We start from the raw sequence: 25,003 nt of genomic DNA, 5'->3' as shown, positions 1-25,003 counted from the left end.
TCTATCTGTTTAACTACCTGCATGCATTAGCTGTTGCACAACATGCACAACTTTATTAAGAATTTAAACTTTGCAAAAGTAACGTGTTTACACATACTAATAATAGGCTGAACAATATTACCATAAGTCTTTATTTTCAATGGACTGAGAACCTTCAGCAATTCTTTTTGTGACAAACCTGGGATACCCAAATTCCAATTAAATGAGTGCTAAGGAAGCAGACCATTACTGTACAGGTAGTCCTTGACTTACAATCATTCATTTAGTGACCATTCAAAGTTACAATAGCACTGAAAAAAGTGATACACTTATGACCACTGCAGCAGCCCTACAGTCACATGATCAAAATTTGGGCACTTGGCAACCAAGATATATGTATGATGGTTGCAGTGTCCCGGTGTCATGTGATGGCCATTTATGATCTTCCCAATCAGCTGACAAGCAAAGTCAATGGGGGAAGCTGGATTCACCTGACAACCATGCAATTCACTTAAAAACCTGCACTGATTCTCTTAATGACCATGGGAAAAAAGACCACAAGATTGGGAATGACTGACCTAACTGCCTTGTTTAGCAATCGAAACCTTGGTTCCAACTGTGGTTGTAAGTCAAGAACTAATAGGTAATATGTCAGTCCAGCACACACTTATCCAGAAGTAAATCACAATACACTTCCTCAACAGGATTTATTTCAGAACACATAGCTATACTCTCACTGTGTTTATTTTGCTACTGCTTTTCTTTGCAAAACCTTTTGTGGATTCCATCTATTACACACACACACACACACACACACACACACACACACACACACACACAAAAGATATGTCCCAGAGAGTGTGCATGCATATTATTCTATCTGTGGCTATTTGGCAGAAGGCTTCTTCTATTTTCTTATAGACCCTCATTTTATACTTGCCTGAACATGGCAATTAAGAGATTCATAAGCAGCACATTTGTAACCAGTAGGAAGATGACTAAGAGTATTATGACCAGCCAATTAGCGTAGGCACTAGGACATGAGAAGTCACTCGCTGTCTGGTTCCTCTGCTGACCCAATGTGCAGTTTCCAAAATCCATGCGAGATGCTGTGGTAGTGAAGTTTAAAAAAAGAGCAAAGGAAGGAAGGAAGGAAGGAAGGAAGGAAGGAAGGAAGGAAGGAAGGAAGGAAGGAAGGAAGGAAGGAAGGAAGGTTGAAACTGTTAAAGCTTCAGAATGATTTGCTAAAACAAACTACTACACTGACTTTACAAAGGAATCAGGTGAATTGATGCAGCTGACACACAGCAGGAGCATCTATAAGGGACAGGCCTAGGAATTAGAGCCTGCAAGTAGAACAGAATTTAACAGGGGAAACAAAAAGATGTAGCAAAAGAGGACGACTGGACTTTGCCATTTCTGTCAGAACTTCTGAAGAAACACCCCAGCCAAAGGACTTGGAGGATTCTGTCATAAACCTCATTGATATCACTGAATCTAACTTAAACCAAACATTTTAGACTGATTTTCAAGGTGAAGGACTAGAACAGGCTTTTGCCACAGGTAACCAAAATGCTTTCATATTTGCCCTATGCTGTTGCCTTTACTGTATCAATTCTATCTTATGTAAATGATGGCTTTACTCACATGTGACTAAATGTTTCTAGCTGGTTGGTATGATTCAGTGGTTGGACTTATAATACTGTGCAAATCAGCACACGGTGTTAAGTTTTGAATTGCTCTATGCTTATCTTAGTGGATTATGCCATTCCTTATCATGAATACAATATAGACCTTACAGTACAGATGACTTCAGATACGGTGCAATGAGAATGCTGTTGACTGATTTATTATTATCTGTCAAAACCCCTTTAATCAAAAAGCAGCATTGCTGAGGTACTGTAAATGAAACTCACAATCTATTTTATCCAGTGGAATTTGTCCAAATATTTGAAGGTAGGGACGATAAAGGACCCTCCTGAAAATCCACTCAGCACGACTGTCATCAGGATGAAGCAAAGCTTGTGTGGCCACACCATATGCAATGAGCCACACACTCAGGAAAAAGAGGAAGAAAAAAACATCCTTCATCTGTAAAAAATAATAATAAGGCAGAACTAAAATTTGAAACTCTCTTCCTCCACCGTTATGCCCTCCAGGTGTGTTATAGACCCAAGATATCTGAAAAAGTCAAGTTGGGGTCTATTGGATTAGAAACATTCAAAGAGAATCAGAATGGATTTCTTTTCCTTCTCATCATGTATTCTCAAAAAGCTTCTTTCATTCCGAACTAGGACTTAGATTTATTGGAAGGACTATTTTGTTTAATGCAGGCTGTACAAATATGTTAGAATGCAAAGTTATTAGTCATATGTCTAGTGAGCACACACATGCACACACACACATAGACAAATGTTTGAGAGAAAAGTTACCTTCTTGCATCTTTTGCAGGAAAAATTCCTTCTGCTATAGTCAGGGCTCCCCCCCTCTTTTTTTTTTAACTTCTAGTACTGTGGTGGCGAACCTATGGCACGTGTGCCACAGGTGGCATGCAGAGCCTTCTCTGTGGGCACGTATGCCGTTGGCCCAGTTCTTGGCCTTCAGCTGGGTTTTATAAAATCTTTTTGCTTTAGGCCTCCACCATCATGTGCAAAAAAAGGTTCAATCAATCAATCAATTTCAACTTCTCGCGAGAAAAAAAAAGACCTCACAAAGTTGGAATTGATTGAACTTTTTAGTCCCACCCAGTCTGCCCTTACCACCACAGCCACACCCACCCAATGGGCCATGCCCACCCAATTGGCCACACCCACCCAATTGGCCACACCCACCCAATGGGCCACACCCACCCAGCACCCAACAATACATAAGTGGGTTTGGGGTTGCAGTTTGGGCACTCAGTCTCTAAAACAGACATGTCAAACACAAGGCCCGGGGGCCAGATCCGGCCCGCGAAGTGGTTTCATGTGGCCCGCGAAGCCATCCTGGAAACAGTGAGGGAATGGCCCCCACTGCCTTGGCCCTGGCCCAGAGACCCTCCTTCTGCCAGAGACCCTCAGATCTGTCCCACTCCTGCCCAGGCCCCCATAGGCACCCTTGATGCGAACTATGTAGAGCTGGCCATGCCCACCCAGTAGGCCATATGCACTCTAGCCACACCCACCCAGTAGGCCACACCCACCCAGCCCCCTGAGGGCAACTGCAATGCTGATGTGGCCCTCAATGAAATTGAGTTTGACACCCCTGCTCTAAAAGATTCGCCATCACTGTTCTAGTACTTCCAACCTAGCAGAAGTTCCTTCCAATATATTGCATTTTAGAAGATAAATATAACCATTTACTAAGAGCAGAATTTCTTTTTATTTCTTCAATATTATATTATACTGACTTTCTCCTCAAAACAGGGTCCAGGATAGCTAATTAAGATTCAAATACAGTTTTAAAAGCTGAGATAAAAAGTAAAAGGAAGCAACAAAGAAAAGCAAAAAAAATGTTGCTAGGTTTCTAAACATAGAGTGGAAGAGAATGGGGGTGGGGGGAGGAAAGAGCCCTTTCTGTGTGCCTGGCACACTGACAACAAGGAAATCTTCTACAGGGTGTCCGATAGATGTCTTAGTAAGTCAATACATAAATAAATATGGGGGTGAATGTACCGTAACCATACTTAGAAATTTGAAGTTAATAGCATAATTTCCCTTGAGTCTGCTAGATTGAAAACCAGGTCCAACCCCATTTGTTTTCATTTCTCTAGGCCAAGGGTAGGCAACCTTGGCTCTTTTATGACTCATGGACTTCAACTCCCAGAATTCCTGAGCCAGCCGGCTCAGGAATTCTGGGAGTTGAAGTCCACGAGTCATAAAAGAACTAAGGTTGCCTAGTTTAGTTTAGTTTATTGAATTTATATACCGCCCTTTTCCCATAGGACTCAGGGCGGTTTACAAAGTATTTAAAAACATCAATAAAATACAAAAGTTAAAGACAGTTAAAATAATTAAATTTAATCCCTGAACAAATATAAAACCCCATTTAAAAACTCTCAGCCTGGGCCGGAAAGCTCAAAGAGCCAGGTCTTCAGGTCCCGGCGAAATGACCGAAGGTCAGGGGCAGTCCTAAGCTCCATGGGCAGCTGGTTCCAAAGGGCAGGCACACCCACTGAGAAGGTCCTCCCCCTGGGTGTTATCCACCGGAAGTCTTTTACCGGCAGCACCCTGAGAAGGCCCTCCATGTGGGAGCGCACAGGACGAAGGGAACTTGGGGCTGGCAGAAGGTGTTCCCTTAAATATCCCGGACCCAAGCCATTTAGGGCTTTATAGGTCATCACCAGCACCTTGAATCTCACCCGGAGGGCAACTGGAAGCCAATGCAGCTCGCGGAGTAGAGGTGTTACATGGGAGTATCGGGAAACCCCCATCACAACTCACGCAGCAGCATTCTGCACCAGCTGAAGCCTCCGAGTGGTCGTCGAGGGCAGCCCCATATAGAGAGCGTTGCAGTAGTCTAAACGGGAGGTCACGAGCGCATGGGTGACTGTGCGTAGGGCATCTCGGTCCAGATAGGGTCGCAACTGGCACACCAGGCGAACCTGGGCAAAAGCCCCTCTGGTCACGGATCCTATGTGATCTTCAAAACTGAGCCGTGAATCCAGAAGGACACCCAAGTTGCGAGCCCTATCAACGGGGGGTAACACCTTACCCCCCATCGTTAAAGATGGAATAGTCTGGTTAACCCGAGATGCCGGTATGCACAGCCACTCAGTCTTGGCAGGATTGAGACGAAGCCTGTTTTCTCCCCATCCAGACCTGGACTGCCTCCAGGCAGCCTACCCCTGCTCTAGGCAATGCTGCACTTACCATTCTTTCCACAATGATAATCTTTGGGCCCAGTTGTTTATGAATGGCAAAAATATGAATCAGTCTCAGAGTGAACACCATAAAATCAATTGCTAGTACTGTTCGACCATCGTAAAAGGTTGAATTAAACATTCTGGAGGGTGAAGAAATATTTGTGTATTAATATTTAACTCATGCCTTCCCTTTCTACCCTGATAAGAGGATGAAGGCAGTTATCATGAAAAAGATGCAAAAAATAAAGTAAAATAAATTAGGAACACAGTAGGAAGGCACCATTAGAACACAAATACATAACTATTAATATCAGAATAAAACAGCTCAAACTAAGTTTTTTTCTAAATACAGGTGTAAATATCTGTTTCCAAATGTTTATGGCCCATAGCTTGCAAATAATGCTCTCTTCATATTCCCAAAGAATACTCTCTGAAAGTGGGGGAATCCTTACAGAAGTCTCTTCAGCTAATCTTATCCAAGATCATGACAAATCACCAGTTGCCCAGAAACTGGTTGGTTGAAATTAGCAACCAATGCTGGTTTTTCAGGCGTGATAAGATCCTTATTTTGCACCATTTAGATATTTGTTTATGTATTTATTCCATTTATATGGCAGCCCATCTTGCATAACAGTGACTCTGGCTGGATTAAAAACTCAAATAAATACAGCTAAAGAATAGCCTTGTTGTCCCTGGAAAAGAGCTATTGCAACTGTACCAAGAAGTACAGTAGTCATCTACCCTATATTACTGTTGAATTATAGCTCTGCTGTTTATGGTTTGCACTGATTGAATTTTTCAAGGTATCCTCCGATTCTTGCAAGAACTGAATAGTTGAATAGTTGTTCCTTGTTTTTCCCACCAAGACATCTCTGATTCTAAACTAGTAATCATTTCATAATTTCCACTTATGGTAGCTATCTGCCATGCTTGGCCACTTAGTGCCTTTCAAGACTTTTTTCTCAGCACTGTATCATCTCTTCTCTTGCTACCTGTAATATCATCCTTAAAAAAAAGGTGTGGGGGAGGAGAAACACCTGAAGCCACATACCTGCAAGCGATTCCAATGATGAACAAGGAAATAGCCAACATATCACACTTGTTCCAATTATCTTCTACGTAGAGCTTGAATTTTTTTATTAGATTCATGCCTCCATCAGTAAAGAAACTCTGCAAGTTAACAGCTATTATGTTAATCCTTTCATTTCTTTGTCAATAGTTTAACATTTCAAAATTGAATATGAAATATATGACAATTGCAAATAAGGATCACTTTTTTTCCTAGGCTTCCTATATATATCTGAATAACTAACAGGTCTTTCATTCCTGAGCATCCTATTGCTTGGAAAATTCTTCTTATGGGTTTGGATGGCCCACCTGACATAGCCATCCATATTGGTAATGCCAGCCTATACTTGGCACCCCTAGATGGGATCGATGGGATCAGAAAATTAATTCATTGCTTCTGAACTATACATTGTACAGCGTTTTATCAAGCTTCGTGATTACAGGAGACTCTGGCTTTTCTGGGAGAGAGAGAACCTACCACTTTAATGCTCTTGCGTTCTGACAAACTTTCATATTCTAGTTTGAGACATCATTGAAATATGTGTGAGTCCATATCTGTAGTAACACACTCAGGATCAAGTCATCACTGAAGCTACCAGATTCCCACAGTTGCGATGGGATAACTCTGCATTTAAAACTCAACATTGGACTAAGATAAACATTTGCATGGGATTATACTTGCGGATGTGTTTGCAGCAATCAGTCCTAAATCCCATTCATTTTTTTTCCTGTGCCAAAATTTAATGAATTCAGTCAATATTGACTGTAGCTCAAGGCTTTTTGCATAGCTGCAGCTTAAAAAATGCAGATATATACAGTTTCTCTTCAAAGGAGAAAAGGAAAAGATATGAAATAGTTGAAATAATGCAATAATTTATTCTTATCACCTACTTGCAGATTTTTACTTCCATTAATAATCTGGAAGGATTCATTCTTTCCTTTTGGCTGTGTAAACCTTTCAGAACAGAAGCTCCAGAGTGAATCAGGATGCTAGTAGTGTCTATGGCAAAATGCTACCATTTTTTTCCCCTTGCTTTTCCTGCCATGTTCTGGTTTAGGGACCTCCGGACTAACGTCATAAATTTAGCAACACAGCAAAATAGCACAGAGTAAATTACACTGGTCTACAAATTTTGGGAAATTATTGACCTCCAGGATAAAATGTGTTAATTATTACATATTTTTATTAGATGAATTAGAAAATAGGTGGTAAAGATGCTGGTTGGCTAAAGCTTTCAAGATATTTCACAATAAAGATTTACAGGTAGTTACGAGTCTAATGGAGCCTGCACTTTCCACTCGTAACTCAAAAACTCGTGGGAGTGAATCTCGTATGAGATCACTCCCTTGCTCGTTAAAATGCATGCAGTTCTATTTGAATAAAAAGTCTTTCAGCTCCTATAGAGTGCTTCCAAACGCAGCCAATCCCTGTGTTTGGAGGCACTCCATAGGTGCTGAAACATTTTTTATCCCAACAGAGATCTGACAGAGAAGCTTTGCGTGGCTGCCAGTGCATGCTTAGATATGGAGCAGAAGGCTCCGTTTCCCAAGCGCCCCATTCCAGGCATACGGACCTTCCAATCTCTCTCAGGTTTCCGTTGGGATAAAAAGTCTTTCAGCACCTATAGAGTGCTTCCAAACAAGGAAGGGTCTGCTCTGGCCGCCACTTCCTCACTCTGCCAGCATCTCCCTTGCTTCCCCAAAGCATCCCTTCACTAACCTCCTTTTCAGCTCTGTTCTCTGCCACTGCATTCAGGGCAACAAAAGAAGCCTGTGGGACTACCGGTAAAAAAAAGTTCAATCAGACATTCCAATTTTGTGAGATCAAATTTTTTTTCCTAAGAAGTTGGGTTGGATTGATCTTTTCTTTTAGTCCCACAAACTTCTTTGGTTGCCCTGCACATGGAGAACGGAGCTGGAAAGGAGGTTAGTGGAGGAATGTGGATGCCCTGGTGTGGGGTGAGGGTTTTGATTTGGCATTGTGGATGCCCTGGGGTGGGGTGGGAGCTAGGATTCGGCATTCTGGATTGTGCAGTGTTTGTGCTCTGGTGGGTCTCTTCAAAACACAGTGAATCCCTGCATTTTGAATAGCCCCATTGGCGCTCAAACACCTTTCATCTGAATGGAGACCTGAGTAACATGGAGTTTCAAGCAGTCACATGGAGTGCTCCTTTCCGTTTCTGAAGTGCCTCACTGCAGGCACATGGACCTTCCAATCCCTCCCTGGTCTGTGTTTGGATAAAAAGTGTTTGAGCAGCAGCAGCTTGAGTTTCTCCACTCCGTCCTGAAGGAAAAAACCAGAGGTGCAGAGCAGGATTGCTCTCAAGAAGATGCATGTGCGCTGCATGCACTTGCCTTACTGAGAGCAATCCTGGTCTGCACCTCCATTTCCTTTCACTCAGACAGAGCAGTGAAACTCAAGCCACTGCTGCTCAATGAGTGAGGAGTAGGAGAAGAGTGGTGAGGATTTGTGCCAGCTGGCCAGTCAGCCAAGGACTAGGTTGGGCAGGTGGGTGGGTGGCTGGGGAGGGGGTTCATGGCTGCTCAGGTGGTTGCTGCTGCTGACAGCTTGGATGTGGGTGCAAGGGTCCTGGCCCCACAATGCCTCCCCGCTCAGTTGAAGGCTTCATTCCTGTCCTCTAAGGCTTGCACACGTGAGTGAGCAGCGCACCCGGGCCATGGACGGCATTGCAAGACACATTTGTCTTGGTCAGATCTCTGCATCATATAACTACATCTGGTGGCTTGTGAAAGTATTGCCTAACATTTCCAAGGAACAGTTGCAAGATGCCACAAAACTGTCAACAATGCAGATATTATCTGCTACAGTTGTGGTGAGGTTTCATTTGCATCTCAAAAGTGCAGTATGATGGCAGTGGTAAAAAATGGCATACCACCTATATTTTGGATGCAAAATAGGGGATCAGAACAAGAGTTTGGCCCCTCATTATTGTTGCATTACATGTGCAACTTATCTGCATCATTGGCTAAACAAGAAGAAAAAGTTCATGCCTTTCATAGTCCCAATGGTGTGGACAAAATCCACCAATCATAGTAGTGACTGCTATTTTTGCATAGTTCCCCCCGGTTGCAAAAGCAATCTCAAGAAAGAAGAAGTGGACTGTGGAATATCCAAACATTCTATCCGCACTGCGTCTTGTTCCCCTTGGTGAGGATTTGCCAATTCCAGATCTATCAGAATCCTACTCTCTAGAGGCAGGTGATGATAAAGAGGATAAGCAGGATGCAACAGATCCAGAGCCGTCTATGCCAGTGGACCCAAACTTTAGCCTACCATATGCTCCTCCTGAAACACATCTAATTTCACAGAGTGAACTAAATGACCTGGTCAGGGATTTGGAATTGCCTAAGAGTAAGGCAGAGCTACTGGGCTCCAGATAAACAATAGTGGAATCTCCTGCAGAGTGAAAAAGCATGAAAATGTTACATGAAAAACCAATACATGAATGGAAAGTTATGTTATTGGTATCAATAAAAAGATAAATTTATAACAATTGGTGTGGCACCATTCTCATTGCTATATCACATTTTGTAAAAAAAAGTTATAGAGCCTAATTGCACACACCCCTCGTAATTTTGAATAGAATAGAATAGAATAGAATAGAATAGAATAGAATAGAATAGAATAGAATAGAATAGAATAGAATAGAATAGAATAGAATAGAATAGAATAGAATAGACCTTGGAGGTCTTCTAGTCCAGCCCCCTGCTCAAGCAGGAGAACCTATATCATTTCAGACAGGCTCTTCTTAAAAATCTCCAGTGATGGAGTGCCCATGATTTCTGGAGGCAAGCTGTTCCACTGGTTAATTGTCCTCACTGTCAGGAAGTTTCTCCTTAATTCCAGGTTGCTTCTCTCTTTGATCAGTTTCCAACCATTGTTTCCTGTCCTGCCCTCTGGTGCTTTGGTGAATAACATGACCCCCTCTTCTTTGTGGCAGCCCCTCAAATACTGGAATACTGCTTTCATGCCACCCTTATTTCTTCTTTTCTTTAGACTAGCGGCTAGCCAAACCCAAGTCCCATAGCCGTTCTTTGTATGTTTTAATCTCCAGGCCTTTGATCATCTTAGTTGCTCTTCTCTGAATTTTTCCCAAACACTCAACATCTTTTTTGTGATATGGTGACCCAAATTGGCTGCATTATTCCAGGTGTGGTCTTACTAGGGTTTTATAAATTCTTTTGATGCAATTTTGACCTGAAGCTGTATCTTGGAAACTGGACCCAATTAATACTCAAGACTTAATTTTCCTTTATTAGTGACCCAATTCTGGTAAAATTTAGTTACTTTCATTTCCGAGGCTTCCTCCTTGTAGACCAGTGTTACCAACCTGTCTGATTTCTTCCAAGACTAGTGTAAAGACCCAGAAGTAGAGTATGTTCTCCTTGATAGCGGGACCTTTAGGTGGAGATTTAAAATCCACTAAGAGGACGTAGGCAAATAGAAAGAGAAAAGCAAAATACATAACAACATTCCCCATAAAGACTGTAATAGGAGCAGTCCAGAATTTTTTCCAGCGTGTAAACATAAATGTTGCATAGGCAATATTCCCAGAGGCAGGTTCTGCTTCTAGTGTGGCATCAGCCCTGCAAAAGTGAAAGAACAGACAATAGCAATGCAATTCTCAACATGGCTCAGACTGGCTTTAGAGAGATGTTGATCATCCTGTTTTTCCCCAAATTCTTCCATTAAAATTAAGCAACTGCATCCAGATAAGTTTTTCCCCCCAATTCAGTTTTAATTGCTATATTTAAATAGCTTTATTCCCCACCTTATCAAAGTACGGGGATATTCAATGCATCTTTTTAATAAGGGCAACCAATGAAGTCTTCATTTCATTGATATGACTTAGATTACTCTCATTGATTCCAGTGGAAACTTGATCAACAGATACCCAATCATTTTTCCCCCTGAGATTCAGATCATATTGACACAAGTTCACCTATAAAGCCCTAAATGGCTTGGGTCCAGGATATCTGAGGGAACACCTGCTGCCGGCATCAAGCTCCCTTCGTCCTGTGCGCTCCCACAGGGAGGGTCTTCTCAGGATACCGCCAGTAAAAGATTGCCGGCGGACAATACCCAGGGGAAGGGCCTTCTCTGTGGGTGCGCCGGCCCTTTGGAACCAGCTGACTGTAGAGCTTAGGACTGCCCCTGACCTTCGCTCATTCCGTGAAGACCTGGCTCTTCAAGCTTTCTGGCCTGGACTGAGAGTATTAACTGGGGTTTTAATTGTATTTTAATTGTAATTGGGTTTTTATTTCAAGGTTAGTGTAATCATTTTAATTGTTTTTAATTTTTGTAATTTGTTGCATTGTTTTTAAAAACCTTGTGAACCGCCCTGAGTCCTACGGGAGAAGGGCGGTATATAAGTCTAATAAAATAAAATAAATAAATAAATAAATAATGTTTCAGGAATGAGTTCCCAGAGTCCATCTGTTAGGAATAGCAAACAGCATCAAAAGAACTGATGAGTGCAAATCTCACAGCAAGTCAAATTTACGTATTTATGAATAGCGGTGGCAACACATTCTCTCTAAAGTGACCCTTAACAAATGAAATGACAAGTTTACATGTAAACAGCATTTCTAATCTGCACTTATGATCACTTATGAGCAAGTGTAACCAATTTGTGATAACAAACATTATGATGTAATGATATTTGAAATGATATTTGAGATGACCTTGGGAGGTGGAAAAAGGTGAAGAAAGATGCTCCCTAGAAAATGATCAGGTACCGGGGCAGGAGAAAGGATCTGCAGCTGCATAATGGGCAGAAAAAGAAGCTCAGGATGGATCCTTCCTAACCTATCAGGCTACAAAAAGAGATGACAGGAGATTTGTACTTTCAGACTTGCAATGTTCTGTTAATGGTAGACTTACAAGAAGTTAGAATCTGGTTGTGTTTTCTGTCCATCTACTTAGGAAGACCGACAATAGTTCACTTAATGAAAATTTGGGAGGTGACGGGGAGTAGCATTTTATCCCTGGAATTCAATTTAAAATACTCCAGAATAACTCTCCCTGATGGCAACAAAGCTTACTTCTGAGGTTGACAGGCCCAGGGCAGAGATTGTGAAAGAGAGTCCCATCTCTTTGTCTTTCTTGACATTGGAACTCTGATGCCAGGGCACCCAGGATTACAGAAAGGGGTTGTAGAAGTCTCTGTAGGTTGAATGTTTTCTGCTTTCAGAAGAGAGGATCCAAATAATACCCACAATGGAAAAATCAATGGACTTTGAAACTAATAGAGCTAGCTCAGATGGCAGAATTGACTGCCTTGCTTAGAAACAATAATGTGACTAAATTTCTTGTGACTTGGAGACCTCTGTTTTCTCCTTATGTTACAGGATAAGGAGAAAAAAAAGCAACTCTGGAATTTGGAATTTGAGGAGTAGATCTGATTCGACTAGAGCAGGGGTAGGCAACCTTGGCTCTTTTATGACTTGTGGACTTCAACGTGCTGGCTCAGGAATTCTGGGAGTTGAAGTCCACGAGTCATAAAAGAGCCAAGGTTGCCTACCCCTGGACTAGAGAAATAGTACAGTTTTTCAAATATACAGTTATTCACTTTTGACAAGTTATTGGGTGTTAGATTAAAATTAATAGAGGAATATATTATGAGTATTGGTTTTTCAGAATGTTGATTAGAGTTTTATGGTATTTTAAATACTGTTGTCATTTAGAAAGAAACAACCTACAAAGAGGTTGTTGTATTGTTTTAATATCTCTGTACTAGAAAAAAGTGAAGACCATTTTGATTATAAATCTGTTTGATGGATTTTTTTCTGTCACTTTTTAACTTGTTCTTTTATTTCCCTATGTCTTTCCTTTTTATGTTAGTCTAAATTTTTGAAATTTAATAATTTTTTTAAAAAAGATCCAAATTATACACTAATTCATGGAATGATCTCCATTTGGTTATTTTATATTTCTGTTGCTCTTCTGTAATTCATAGTGTGACTGATGGTGAATGGTAATGAACATTAGGAGCTGATTCTAAGGAGAAGGATGTGTATAGAAAGAAAGCTTTCAGATGAAGCTCAATGGAAATGACTCCTACTGCAGTTTTTTAATTTCCCCTGGCACTTTTATTAAACATTAAATATAGCCATGGTGAAAAGGGCTATTCCTTTGAGCTCTGGGTGAGCAAGTCTGTAGTGAGGTTATATATACATTTGATATGAATGTTCATCCCAACCATTCCCATAGCAACAAACTAATATTAAAAAACTGCAGTAATAATTTCACTGCAGGAATCTCAGAGAGAAGCAAACGTGGATAGGGTGGATATTGCATTAAAATTCATCATTAAAGAAACAGCAGAGGAAGCAGAATTCAAGCTTCTAGTGACTATTAAAGCTTGGGGGTTTTTTCAGCATATTTTTTTAAAAAAATCATAAACCGTCTCTTTGTACTTAATGAATCCAACCTCCCCAAAATATTGGTTTTAGATCTTGTTGTTTATATTTAATTTTAAATAATACACCAAGATTTTATATATTTTAGCCAAAGTGACAAGTATTTGGCATCCTAACTAGGGGCTGAGCTCACCCATTTCCAAAATTGCATATTTGTTTGGCTGTATACCCCTTTCAGGTCAGTGGAGCTTAGGAGTCACAGATATATCTCATAAAGCAATGAAAGAGTTTCTTGGATTTGCATGTTCACTGAGAATTGGAGCTGTAATTATTCCCAATAATCAAACATCTATAATCATAATTTTGCTATTGTTCTCACTGGAGGAAAGCATGAATAGGACTGCTTCATTTAAAAAACAACAACAAAAAAAACTTCTAGATCTCTGCAAAAAGATTTCTGCCAGAAGGCATTCAGTCAGAACTGTAAAAGATACTTGGATGAGAAGTGACATGTCTTCACGCAAAGCAAAGAAACTCCAGTTGCCTTTTGAAAAAGCACCTTTGGGACAACAGTGACCTGGATGAATGAGAATCTCCATAGACAAAAAGCCATACAGTTCTAACTTCTAAAGGCCTAATGATAGAAAGTCCCAGAACCCCATGAAACCTTTCACTATATGCAAAGGGAGAAACCACACAGTTATGACTTGTGGATGTGCACTGACATGCTGAATTTTTCTTTGCCTTCCACAGAATTTGTGCAGATAGATTTTTCTGCTCATAAAAATAACTGCTAAACCATAAGTGAGGAATTCAAACTCCCTAGATGAAGTTTAACTTCTCCATTATAAGGAAAAGTACATCCTTCATCAATTTTAGATTACACTTTATATTTAACACTTTATGGTTGGATGGTCATAGCAATTGCAATTAATAAATGCATCTTTAAAAAAATATTTCTAGATCTCTGTATGTAAACCTTACTTCTTTTTTCTGTAGGACAGCAGTGTCCTTTCTGTATCAAGGCTGTCAAGATCTTTGAATGAGTCTGGGTCCTCCACTGACTGTGTCTCCTCACTGCAAAGAAATAGATTTAATGCTTAATGTTATAGAAAACAAATTTGCTTTTTCCCCCCACAGTTGAAGTGACAATACAATTTTCATTTTTGAGATTTATACAAAAAAGCTACAGTGTTCTCTTTGCACATTTTTGAGCCATACTTTTTTTTAAAAAAAAATGCACATAAGTATAACTATATCACAAAACATTGCAAAAAGCAAGAATTTATCTTATTAAAACCATAAATGATAAATCCAAATTAAAACTAGCAGAATCATCCTTCTGAGATTTTTTAAATATGCAATTCAAATAAATCTACACAGATCATATTGCATCTGAACAGCCTGGTGGAAAATATACGTGTGAAGCTGGCAATTATGGTACACTTTTGTCCAAGGAACTTGGGGAGTGGGGTTAAGGAACAGGAAGTACAACTTAGGTTGTTAGGTATGGAAGCTCAAAGCAAGTATCTCTAAGACAGTTTTTGTTCGTTAAAGCAGTGGCATTGGAAAGGGCCAAAATGGGGGAAATACCAGACACCAGTACAAAGAAACAAGGCTGGGATTGTCACACCACTTCTTCCATCTTGCCTATTTGGACACCACCATCAGCCCCCCTATGGATGCCTCCTTCTTGAAGGATACCTTTTCTATGCGCAAGGTTAGTTAGCCCAGAGAGGTTGAAAGTTCTCAAGATGTGAATGAGATGACACCCTGAGAAAGTGACACCCTGAGCTTCACAAGATTCAGGGAGGTGTTTTGGGACAAGCAGGTTTCTATACAAAGGGATGCCTTCTGTCTAAGACAAGTTCAAATCAGGATGCTGATACAGGACTTCAGACAGAACATATAAAAAGCTTCAATACACATGTCCTGTGGTGCCCATGGCATTTCTGAACTCTGAAGTCCAGCTATACATTTGTCAGTACAGATTTGTAGTAATGCTTGAAGTAAAAAAAATAAATAAATGAAGAAGTAAGTGGCCACCCTGGAGCTCAAACTAAAGAGAAGAGGCATAATAGCAACACAGGAAGCAGCTCTGCCTTTTAAAGAAAGAAATAAAGGAAGACAGAAATAGCTTTGAGGTCCTAACAGAGGGGAAAAGCTCTAGATATTTAGGGGAAGAGGAAACAAGACAACTGAGCAAGGAAACCAAAGGTAGAACCCTTAAAAGGCAGAGGGGATGCAGTTATGGAATACACACACACACACACACACACACACACACACACCATACACACATAGACAAAGAAATGTGTTTGGTTTTCCTCTGTCCAAGACTGTAGCAAAATGGTAAAAAATGCATCTTTGTCATCAGGCTTTTTGCTATTGTTTAAATGTTATTTTATTCAAATTGTTTTCAGTTTTTCATTCCATTGATTTTTCTGGTCAGCAAACTGCTTTGATTGCTCCTACAAATAAGGAACAGAGGGCATACATTCAACAACTGCATAAATACATTGCAGCTGCACCCTGCAGGAAGAGAAGAGAAGAACCACTGAGGTTGACATTTATACCACGAAGAGCAGAAATTGTTGGCCAGATCTGTCAGCGCGTGAAATAATCTGGATGCTAGAAGCACAGATAAGAGTAACTTATCAAGTCCATTCCTACTTATCTTTCGCATGGACAAATGATAAGGCCAACAGCAGCTAGTACCATATCGTCAAATAGAAAAAGGACAGCAGCATTTTCTGTTGCGTGATCATCTGAATGCTATTCCCTTCAATTCTACTGCCTCCTTTGTTCAAATGTTCTTGAACAAAAATTACCGTAAGTTTTATTTAATTTGAAGAAGACTAAGATTCTCATATTCTACAGACAAGCTACTTAAGAAGTAAGCCTAGGTTAATCACTTCTGGCCCTGTTACGTTTAGTCTTTCCAGTTGCTTTAAAATTTCCAAAAAAGGAACCCCATAGGTTCTGATAATTCATTTGCAACTCTTCATTTGTTACAAATTGTTGCAGAATCAAACATTAATAATATTTTAGACATTATGCTCCTCTCTTGAAACAGTCCCTGCAATGTACTCTTAACATCTTTTGCAGTTATGTATATCCGTAATATTAGTAAATAGGGAATCATACTCAGGACTAAATGTCACAGGTTTCTTACTGTTTGCAAACTTTCATTTTCTTGCTTTTCTATTTATCTTTGTTCTTCCGGTACATTTGCTACCCTTTTTCATTCAAGAAACCACCTTCTGTCATTTAGCAACTCAACCGAGTCAGCTCTGCTTGCTGGATGGTAGGTAGCCCTTCTGTGAGAAGGAATCTGAAGAGGATCATAACTTCAATTACCCTTGCACCAAGAACACAATTGCCTGCTCCAGTCACAGAGAAATAAACTTATCATTCTGAACTACAACCATGTATCTTTGACCATTCGTTTTCTTCTTAGCAAAAAAGTAAAACAACAGCATAACATGCAAGAATTAAAACAAGATCTTTCTCTCTGGTTGCGTCTGGAATGCTAGGGAGAAATTCACTAACTATTTCCGACTATCATAAAGATCAAATAACCCTGATTCCTGCTGGTAAGGACATGACTCAGAGATAAAAGAGTTACTGTATTTCCAAATGGGTAAGAAATAGTTTTGCTTATTTCCAAACAATCTGAATCTGGTGTCTTTCACTAGGTATCTCCCACCCAGCTCTTGATTGTTCCCCTTGCAATGCCAATCAGATATGCAAGGCTGAACTCTTGTGTTAGTTATTCACCTGCACAAAATGTTCTCATGATCTTTTGGAACTATTACTTCCCTCAAAGTTCTAACTTTTTTCACTGATGTCTTGGCCTTAATAAGTAATCTTTAAAGGGAAAGCAGAGGGCTAAAAATTGTGAGTGATAGTTTACTTTCTCCCACAACATTTTTTTTAAAAAAAATCTGGGTTGAGTATACTTTTCCAAATGTATTCTAATTACTGATATAAAGAGCAAAGTTGTGTCCATAAACACGGAGAAAGTAGAATATTTTATTTCCAGGATACAGAAGGAGCATATTCTATTGCCACTTCAGTATTTGCAGGTCACTGATAGCCTGGTAAAATAGCCCTGATAAGAAGCACAACCAGGAGTGCCAGCTCTATCTTTATTGTAAGGTTATGTTAACAATCTTGCAAGTCTTAAAGTACCATTCTTGTCTCGCACTTTTACTGTCCTGAAAAGTGGGGAGGGTCCCTTCTGAAATCCTTTTACTACCCCTCCTTGTTCAGATTCAAATTTCATTTATTAGACCATTGTCTAGGCTAGGGGTCCCCAACCTCCACGGTTTACTACTGAACCGTGGCCCATTTGGAACCAGGCCATGCAAGGGGTGGGCGAGTGCATGCACATGACTGCTACTCACACAGAACCCTGTCCCCCCCCTATTCCACCAAGCTGAAAAGGTCTAGGATGTGGTGCTTCCTTCTGTTTCCCAAGGCCATTCCCACATACCATTACCATCAGTATGCGTGCATTCACTTTTTTCTTCCTCTTAATGCAAAAGACTCTATGGTTCATACCTGAATGAAATCAAGTTAGTATAAATCAGGAAAGGGCACCCAAATCCACAGATCAGATTCAAAATTGGGGTGGATGTTGACATGTCTCCCCACCAAATTTTTGTCAGAAATGCCTGAAATTTAAAGAAGATAGATATGAAAAAGAAATGTTATAATAATACAGTTAAAAGACCAAGGAAAAGACCAGAACACATCTCCAGCAGCCAAAACCCAGATTAGCAAGGATTATATCAAACAATCAAGCAGAAAATAATACCCTGATCAAGGAATTACCAAGGATGAAACCACACCCGCACCAACATTGGCAGGGTAAGCTACTGTTTATAAACAGGGAGCAATACACACACCCACGAGTACTGATAATACTACTATATTTAGTTGGGTAATGAAATGTTTGCAAGCAAGCAGCCAATCTCAGTGAATATCAAGCACTCCACAAATGATACATAACTACATTTTACTTTGCTCAGTAAAGATTATAATAAAAAAGAACACTTTAAATCATAATGCTTGGCTCTTTTCTTAAACACAAGAGACTAAAACTATTCAATGTAAATGTTTCAACTTTTCGCCTAAGCTAGCCAGTCCTGCATTATGTCTATGAAGTTTTTTATTCAGCAGAATCAGACTTCTTTTGTTTGTAACTGAGGACTATCCTTTCTTCTTTCAGCCTCTGAGAGTTTTATTTTTATTTTATTTTATTTAAGAAAATTTATATGGCTGTCCACTAACTCTCAGTGACTCTGAGTGGCTTACAAAAATGTTTCTTATTTCTAGTTATTCTTGTGTCTGTTTTATTGGTTATTCTTTTTAAAGGGTGAAAAATCAAACTCATGTAACTTGCAACTTAATGCTAATTTTGGATGACATAATTTTGGAGGGCAAAAAGTAGAACTGACCATGACCTACATACTTATGGCTGCCCATTTTTACTGAACAGGAACACACATCTGGCCAATTTGCTGAGTCTCTTTAGGTAGGATTTTTTTTTAAAGAAGTCACTGTTGTGAAATGGGTGGCCACATGAATTTTTTTTAATGAAATATCTAAAATAATAAAATAAAATACTCCTGCTGATGTTAGAGTCTTGAAATGGCTTTTCTGTTGCTTTGTATCTATAGCTTTGTAACTTGTAAAATGCTTAGAATGTTGTATTTAAGCAGTTAGTACACAGGTCAGCAACCCGCGGCTCTGGAGCCGCATGTGGCTCTTTCAGCCTTCTCCTGCGGCTCCCAGTTGTGCTCCGCCATTTGCAGAGAGAGAGACAGAGAGAGGCACTTGCACTTGCACTTCTCTCTCTCTCTCTCTCTCTCTCTCTCTCTCTCTCTCTCTCTCGTGTGTGTGTGTGTGTGTGTGTGTGTGTAAAACTCATGCTGTTCTCTGAGAAGCTGACAAGTTCTCCACAGGAAGCAGCAGAAAGCAGGGCAGGAGAGCCAGCCCAATAAGAATGTGTGTCAGCTTGTCCGAGAACTGCGTGAAGCCAGCTTGCCAGGTGAGCAGAAGATCGGAGTCAGGGGGGTGGGAGAGAGAGAGAGAGAGAGAGAGAGAACTCATGCACAGCAACCTCTATTTCTTTTTAATTAAACTCTTCAATCAAGCTCCCCCCTTGTGTGCATGCGTGAATTTTGCGGCTCCCAGTGTGTTTTTTTCCTCTGGGAAACGGGTCCAAGTGGCTCTTTGAGAGTTTAAGGTTGCCGAACCCTGAGTTAGTATATCTGTTTGTCAGCCCCGCTAGACCAAATTTGAAAATCAACTTCCCAGGAAGACTAGAACTATAGTTTACTGAGATAGAGTGTAATAGAATCCTGCAATTCTAATTGTGCTTTTCTTCCCTTCCTTCTTTTACCCTAGCAAATTGGTGGAGGGGGTGTTTGTCTGAGTCACTTCTGAATAGTATCTTGCTTTCCAGGACCTCAAGGATGTTTCAGCCTCTTTATCCAAGTAATGGCTCTTACATATATCCTCAACAACATCTCCCTTAGTTTCTCTGGTGTTTTAATTTCATGCAGGCTACCTTAGGATTCTCGATGAGCTAACAACTCAGAATAATGCTCTTTTGTTTATTTGTGGATCTTATTAACAAAGGATAATCTACATTGTTAATATAACTGAGGAAGTAGTCGTTGAATGAAGTACTAGATGTAAAAATAGTTCAGTTACAATTTTTTCACAGTGCTGAATAACATTATCTCTTACATTCCAGCGAGAATGATTTCTCCTGGCAATTATAGGGTATTATAGGGTGGAAAGATTTTGTTTTTGTTTTAAGAAAACAGTGTGTCACATTTGTCTACCAAACTTATATTGTTAATTACAAAACATTTTTATGTTTTACCATTAAAGACTAATTTTCATCTTTATTGGGCATAATTACAGATACTACTGTTGTGGACACCAAGTTGATGCTGAACTTAATTACGGCAGCAAGACTTTTAGTAGGTCAATATTGGAAGAAGGAGGAACTGCCGACTATAGAAGAATGGACTCTAAAAGTTTCTGACCTGGCGGAAATGGCAAAGATTTCGGCTTATTTGAAAGACCATTCGCAACAACGTTATATTATGGAGTGGAAAAAGTGGATTGATTATATCCAGAACAAATATGGCACCAAAAAGTTTCATTTAGCATTTGTATAAGTTTTTTTTATGTGATATTAGTATTGCTTGTAGTCATTTCATATGAGCTAGAGTGCGTTAGACTTAATAGTTTATTGTTGTTAACATATGGTTGTTTATGATTGTTTTTACTTTTATACCTTGTATTTAGCTCTGGGAAGTCGGGGAGGGGGGAGGGGGGAAGGGGGGGAAGGGTTAGGGAGGGTTAGGAAGGGCTGGGTGGAGGGAGGGGGGGAGGGATTGTTAAAGTTAAAATGTATTGTAAAACTTTTCAATAATAAAAAAGACTAATTTTCATCTTAGCAAATCACCATTTGTTAGAAATATATTTTTTTGCCTTAGCCGTTCAACAATTATTAAAATGCTATCTTTTATATATAAAGTTCTAGATTCTATACTATAGTTCAAAACTGGCCACTGAATATTCTATAAGGCATCTTAACCATACATCAATTATTAAAATACCATCTTTTGATATGTCATTCCAAATTCTATAATATAGTTTGGAGTTAAATTTCCTTTACAAATCTAAAAATTAAATGTAAAATCAGTGATATTTTTTAGAGATTCTCCTTAATCCATAAAAAGATATTTTTATAGTCTATCTTTAGGAATCCCAAAAAAGAAACAAGTTCAGTCTTTTAAATCTAACTCTTGCCTTCCTTTTGTCCCAATCATACTTCGCTCTTGGTATCTTTAAATTCTCAAATGTAACTTCCTTTCTTCCTGTACCCCTTATTTGAATCCAGGGAGCGTATCCAAATGTCAGTTTTGCAAGGAAAATGTCCCCTTTGTAACCATTGTATTTTTGCTTTGGTAGTTCACTTTTTGGTGGTTGATATAATATAATTGTCATTAAATCAGTCAAATCTTTTTGTTCCTCCAATTCTGTCTAGGTTAGGTAGAAAGTAGTAGCTGGTATTATGTTTGACATTTGATTAATTGAATTCTCAATATAGTGTATTTGAAGGCCTTTAGTGTCTTCACTCTTGGTGTTGCTTTCTTCAGGTGCTGTTAATTTTTGGCTTGTAAGTTTTGTAGTTACTATTAAAGTTTGGACTTTAAGGTTTTCTGTAGGTTGCTTTTGTTGTTCTTTGAAATCTCCTATTTTAGTGTTAGTTTCCACTTCTTCTATTTGGTTTTGGGTTATCTTTTCCTCATTTACAGTCAGAGTTTGATTTGGTGGCTTTAAATTGTCAGATTTTTCTTGGAGCTTGGCTTTAATTTGCTCTGTCATTGCCAAGATCATATCCAGTATTAGTTTATAATCAAGTGGCGGGATGTATTCATCCATTTCGTTATTATTTACAGTTAAATCTTCCATGGAGTCTGTTTTAATAATAGTCAAAGATTTTCCACCTCCTGAAGAGTTGTATTCAGTGCCAGGTGTTCCCACACTTATCTTCAAGAACAGCTCTATTGTTCAGTCAGCTCTCACAACAGAGAAGGAAAATTTACTTGCTGTACCAGATTTCTTTTGTGACTTTGAGGCTTTAAGATTTGTTCCCAAAGTAGATATTCACCGTTTTCTCAAAAAATGGGGAAGGAGATTTTCAGGAAAGTCCCACAGGAAGATGATTAAGGGAATAGGAAAGGTAAAAGCTCACCCAGGTCCTCCAGATTGCTTCTTAGTGCTAGGTAGTACTTTTGGTTTTCAGCAGGGAGCAGCATAGTGATCGGCCATCTTTATGGCCAGTCTCTTCTTCTTCGGGCCAAAGGAGATGATCCTGGATTCCAGAGGAGGGCTGCCGCCCTTCCGTGATCGCAGGGAAGTCCTCCTCTCAGTAATCGCCCCTCCAGGGCAATTTTTGACCCTTTTCAGGGTCCTCCAAACAAGAAAGAAACGGATGGCAGGAAACAGACTGTCCCTGCATGTCCGGAAGTGCCATGCATGTGAACCGGAAGCCTGGATTTGGTAGCTTCTATCCCTCTATCTGGACATCCTAACTGAGAAGGTGGTGGATTAGTGAGGATGAACAGTGAAAGAGCAAATGTACATTGTAACCAGTAAATATTTGAATTTATCAGGTCTCTGTATATTCTATCAGATTTTATGTGCCTCAGTGCTCAATTGAAAGTGATTTGCATGCATTTCTAATTGTTTCCTGGCTGTTGACCAGGTTTATGCTTCATACTCTAGCTGCACCTATTTGAAAAATCCAGGTAGAGAGAAAGGGGGGGATGGGTGTTGTGAGATTCCTGTGCCTCTAAAGGCTCCATATGCACAAATGAGTAAACATAAGTTGAATCTGGTTACACATGTAACAGTGTTCTCTTTCTTCTGAATTGTGAATTATCCAACACCTTCAAGAGAGGGATACCTTGAAGAGTACTCACTTGGACCCCATCATGTGCAAAAAAAGACTTGGCATCTGCTTCTGTGGCCAAGTGGAGACAAGTTGTTTTGCCCCAATATCGATTCTTCCTCACCAGCAAAGCAAAAGCTCGCTCTTCACTGTCGTGATAGCATTCACTGAACAGTTCTGCCAAATGTAAAAGTAAAGATGAAGATCAAGAAAGCAGAATGAGGACTATGATTTTGAATCCAGCTACACATGTTTTAAGTAGAGATGTTGATCTTGAGAAAATTACAGAGTCCATTTATGCCCTTTCATATATTCTCCAGGCACAGCAATCTTTCATTTCTACTATAAGTGGTTCAAAGATACCAGGAGACATTACAAACCTCCTGTTCCTAATTATTAGTTTAAGGCTTTCTCCCCAAATCACCCGTTCTCAGATTACAGAATTATAGGTAAAAGGGAAGCCCATGAAAAGTCAATCAGGGTAGTCAAAGCATATTACATTTTATTTGCTCCTACTATCCCAATTAATGTAAAGCAAGAAAGTAAAACATAAATATACAGTAAATATATAAATATGTTTATAAAATATGTTTATAAATATCATATATTTACTGTATATTTATGTTTTACTTTTTTTGCTTTGCATTAATTGGGATAATGTGGCTGGACAGAATAAATTACTATGTTTCCCTTTGAAATAAAACTGCTAAACTGAACTACTGTTATAAATACTGTACATAATTAAAGGAGATCGTAAGAGTCATCTAATCCAGTCTCTAATTCCACTTCATATAGACCAGCCATCCTTTCTGGCACCAGGGACAGGTTTTGTGGAGGACAATTTTTCCATACACCTGGGGGAGAAGGGATGGTTTCACATGCAACCTAGATCCCACTCATGCCAGATAAAGCTTTGCTGTCTTGCCCTCTCTTGCTTGTGCGAACCGGTTCCCAACAGGCTGTGGACTGGTACCAGTCTACAGCCCAAAGGTTGAGGACCCCTGATATAGACTATGCAGAAAGAGGTGCCTTAGTTAAGAATGAAGAAAACCACTCATATTATTTTGGCCCATTTTCTCCATTCCTTTCAAAATACAGATGACCCATTTCAGTTTCACTGCAACATCGAGACTAAAATGGAAACAATTTTAGTCAAGACTGGTGACTTCTGGAAACTGATAAAACCCCACAACTCATTCCCTTCTAGAATTCTTTCACTATCTGGGAGGTCTGATATGAATATTCTTCTACAGGAAAGTCTTGGACCATCTGCTGATATAAAGAAATAAAATAAAGGTGTTGAAGATTTTCATGCTGGATCCCACAAGCTTGTAAATGTAGAAGCTACTTGTAAAAAAAAAAGGAAGTAAATGGTTTTAAAAATCTAAACTTCAGCTGTCTCCTCCCTGTAATTGAGAGATTTGTCTGTTTTTAAAAATTACTTTCACACAATTCTTCTTGCTTTATACAGAAGGAAGTTCTCAAAATATTTGCGTTCCAAACTTGGAACGAACAATAGGAGGAAACGGTGCTTATCTTAAAGAAAGGGGTTTCTTTACTTTCATTGAGGGGCAGAAAGATTGCAGAGGAAAGGAAAACAGCTAGTCCAGAGGAAGGAGAAAGAGGCATTTTTGTCTCATATTTAGGAATGTGGAAAGATCCCATTAAAGCCAGGATCCATAAAATACAAATGAACACATTGGAAGGTTTTACGAGAAGAGGCAAGTAATGACATTGGTGTCATGACGTTATGACACAAACGCTCTAATTCCATATAGCTTCACAATCAAGTGTGTGGCAGGAATGTTGTCATTTTGATGTCGTCCTTGCTTAGGAAGGGATGCTTACGGTTGGAACTATTATAGCTTTGCAACATAACCCATATTTTGTGTGAGGCTTCTGTTTTCATTCTCTGGAGAGGAAGAGGGAGACTCAGGGGAGCTTCAGCTAGAGCAAGGGTCTTCAAACTTGGCCCTTTTATGACTTGTGGACTTCAACTCCCAGAATTCCTCAGCTGGGTGCACCTGGCTGAGGAATTCTGGGAGTTGAAGTCCACAAGTTATAAAAGGGCCAAGTTTGAAGACCCCTGAGCTAGAGGTATGCAATATACTCTCTTCCGAATTCTATGCCCCATCAGCTCAGTTTTGAAAAGATGTTTTCTGGTTAAATAAATAAACGTGGCTTCAATAAATACAGGTAGTCCTCGACTTAAACCAATTCATTTAGTGACCATTCAAAGTTAC

General features: G+C 39.6%; 1 protein-coding gene across 1 annotated transcript in view; it reads right to left on the bottom strand.

Moving 5' to 3' along the window:
- The window catches only part of TRPM5 (transient receptor potential cation channel subfamily M member 5), a gene marked incomplete at its 5' end in the record, with an annotated part of 65,239 nt that overhangs the window by 3,175 nt on the left and 37,061 nt on the right, over window positions 1-25,003 (bottom strand). The window contains 8 exons of the mRNA XM_083358972.1: window positions 920-1,088; window positions 1,896-2,070; window positions 4,830-4,962; window positions 5,874-5,992; window positions 10,243-10,498; window positions 14,258-14,350; window positions 17,840-17,952; window positions 22,792-22,937. Of these exons, the coding sequence (XP_083215098.1) occupies window positions 920-1,088; window positions 1,896-2,070; window positions 4,830-4,962; window positions 5,874-5,992; window positions 10,243-10,498; window positions 14,258-14,350; window positions 17,840-17,952; window positions 22,792-22,937 (1,204 nt within the window). The remainder of the gene's footprint in view (window positions 1-919; window positions 1,089-1,895; window positions 2,071-4,829; window positions 4,963-5,873; window positions 5,993-10,242; window positions 10,499-14,257; window positions 14,351-17,839; window positions 17,953-22,791; window positions 22,938-25,003) is intronic.

Source organism: Vipera ursinii (assembly GCF_947247035.1).
Source record: "Vipera ursinii genome assembly, chromosome: 1".
Lineage (NCBI taxonomy): Eukaryota > Metazoa > Chordata > Lepidosauria > Squamata > Viperidae > Vipera > Vipera ursinii.
Note: the sequence above shows the minus strand (reverse complement) of the source record. Positions and strands in the feature narration are given on the sequence as shown.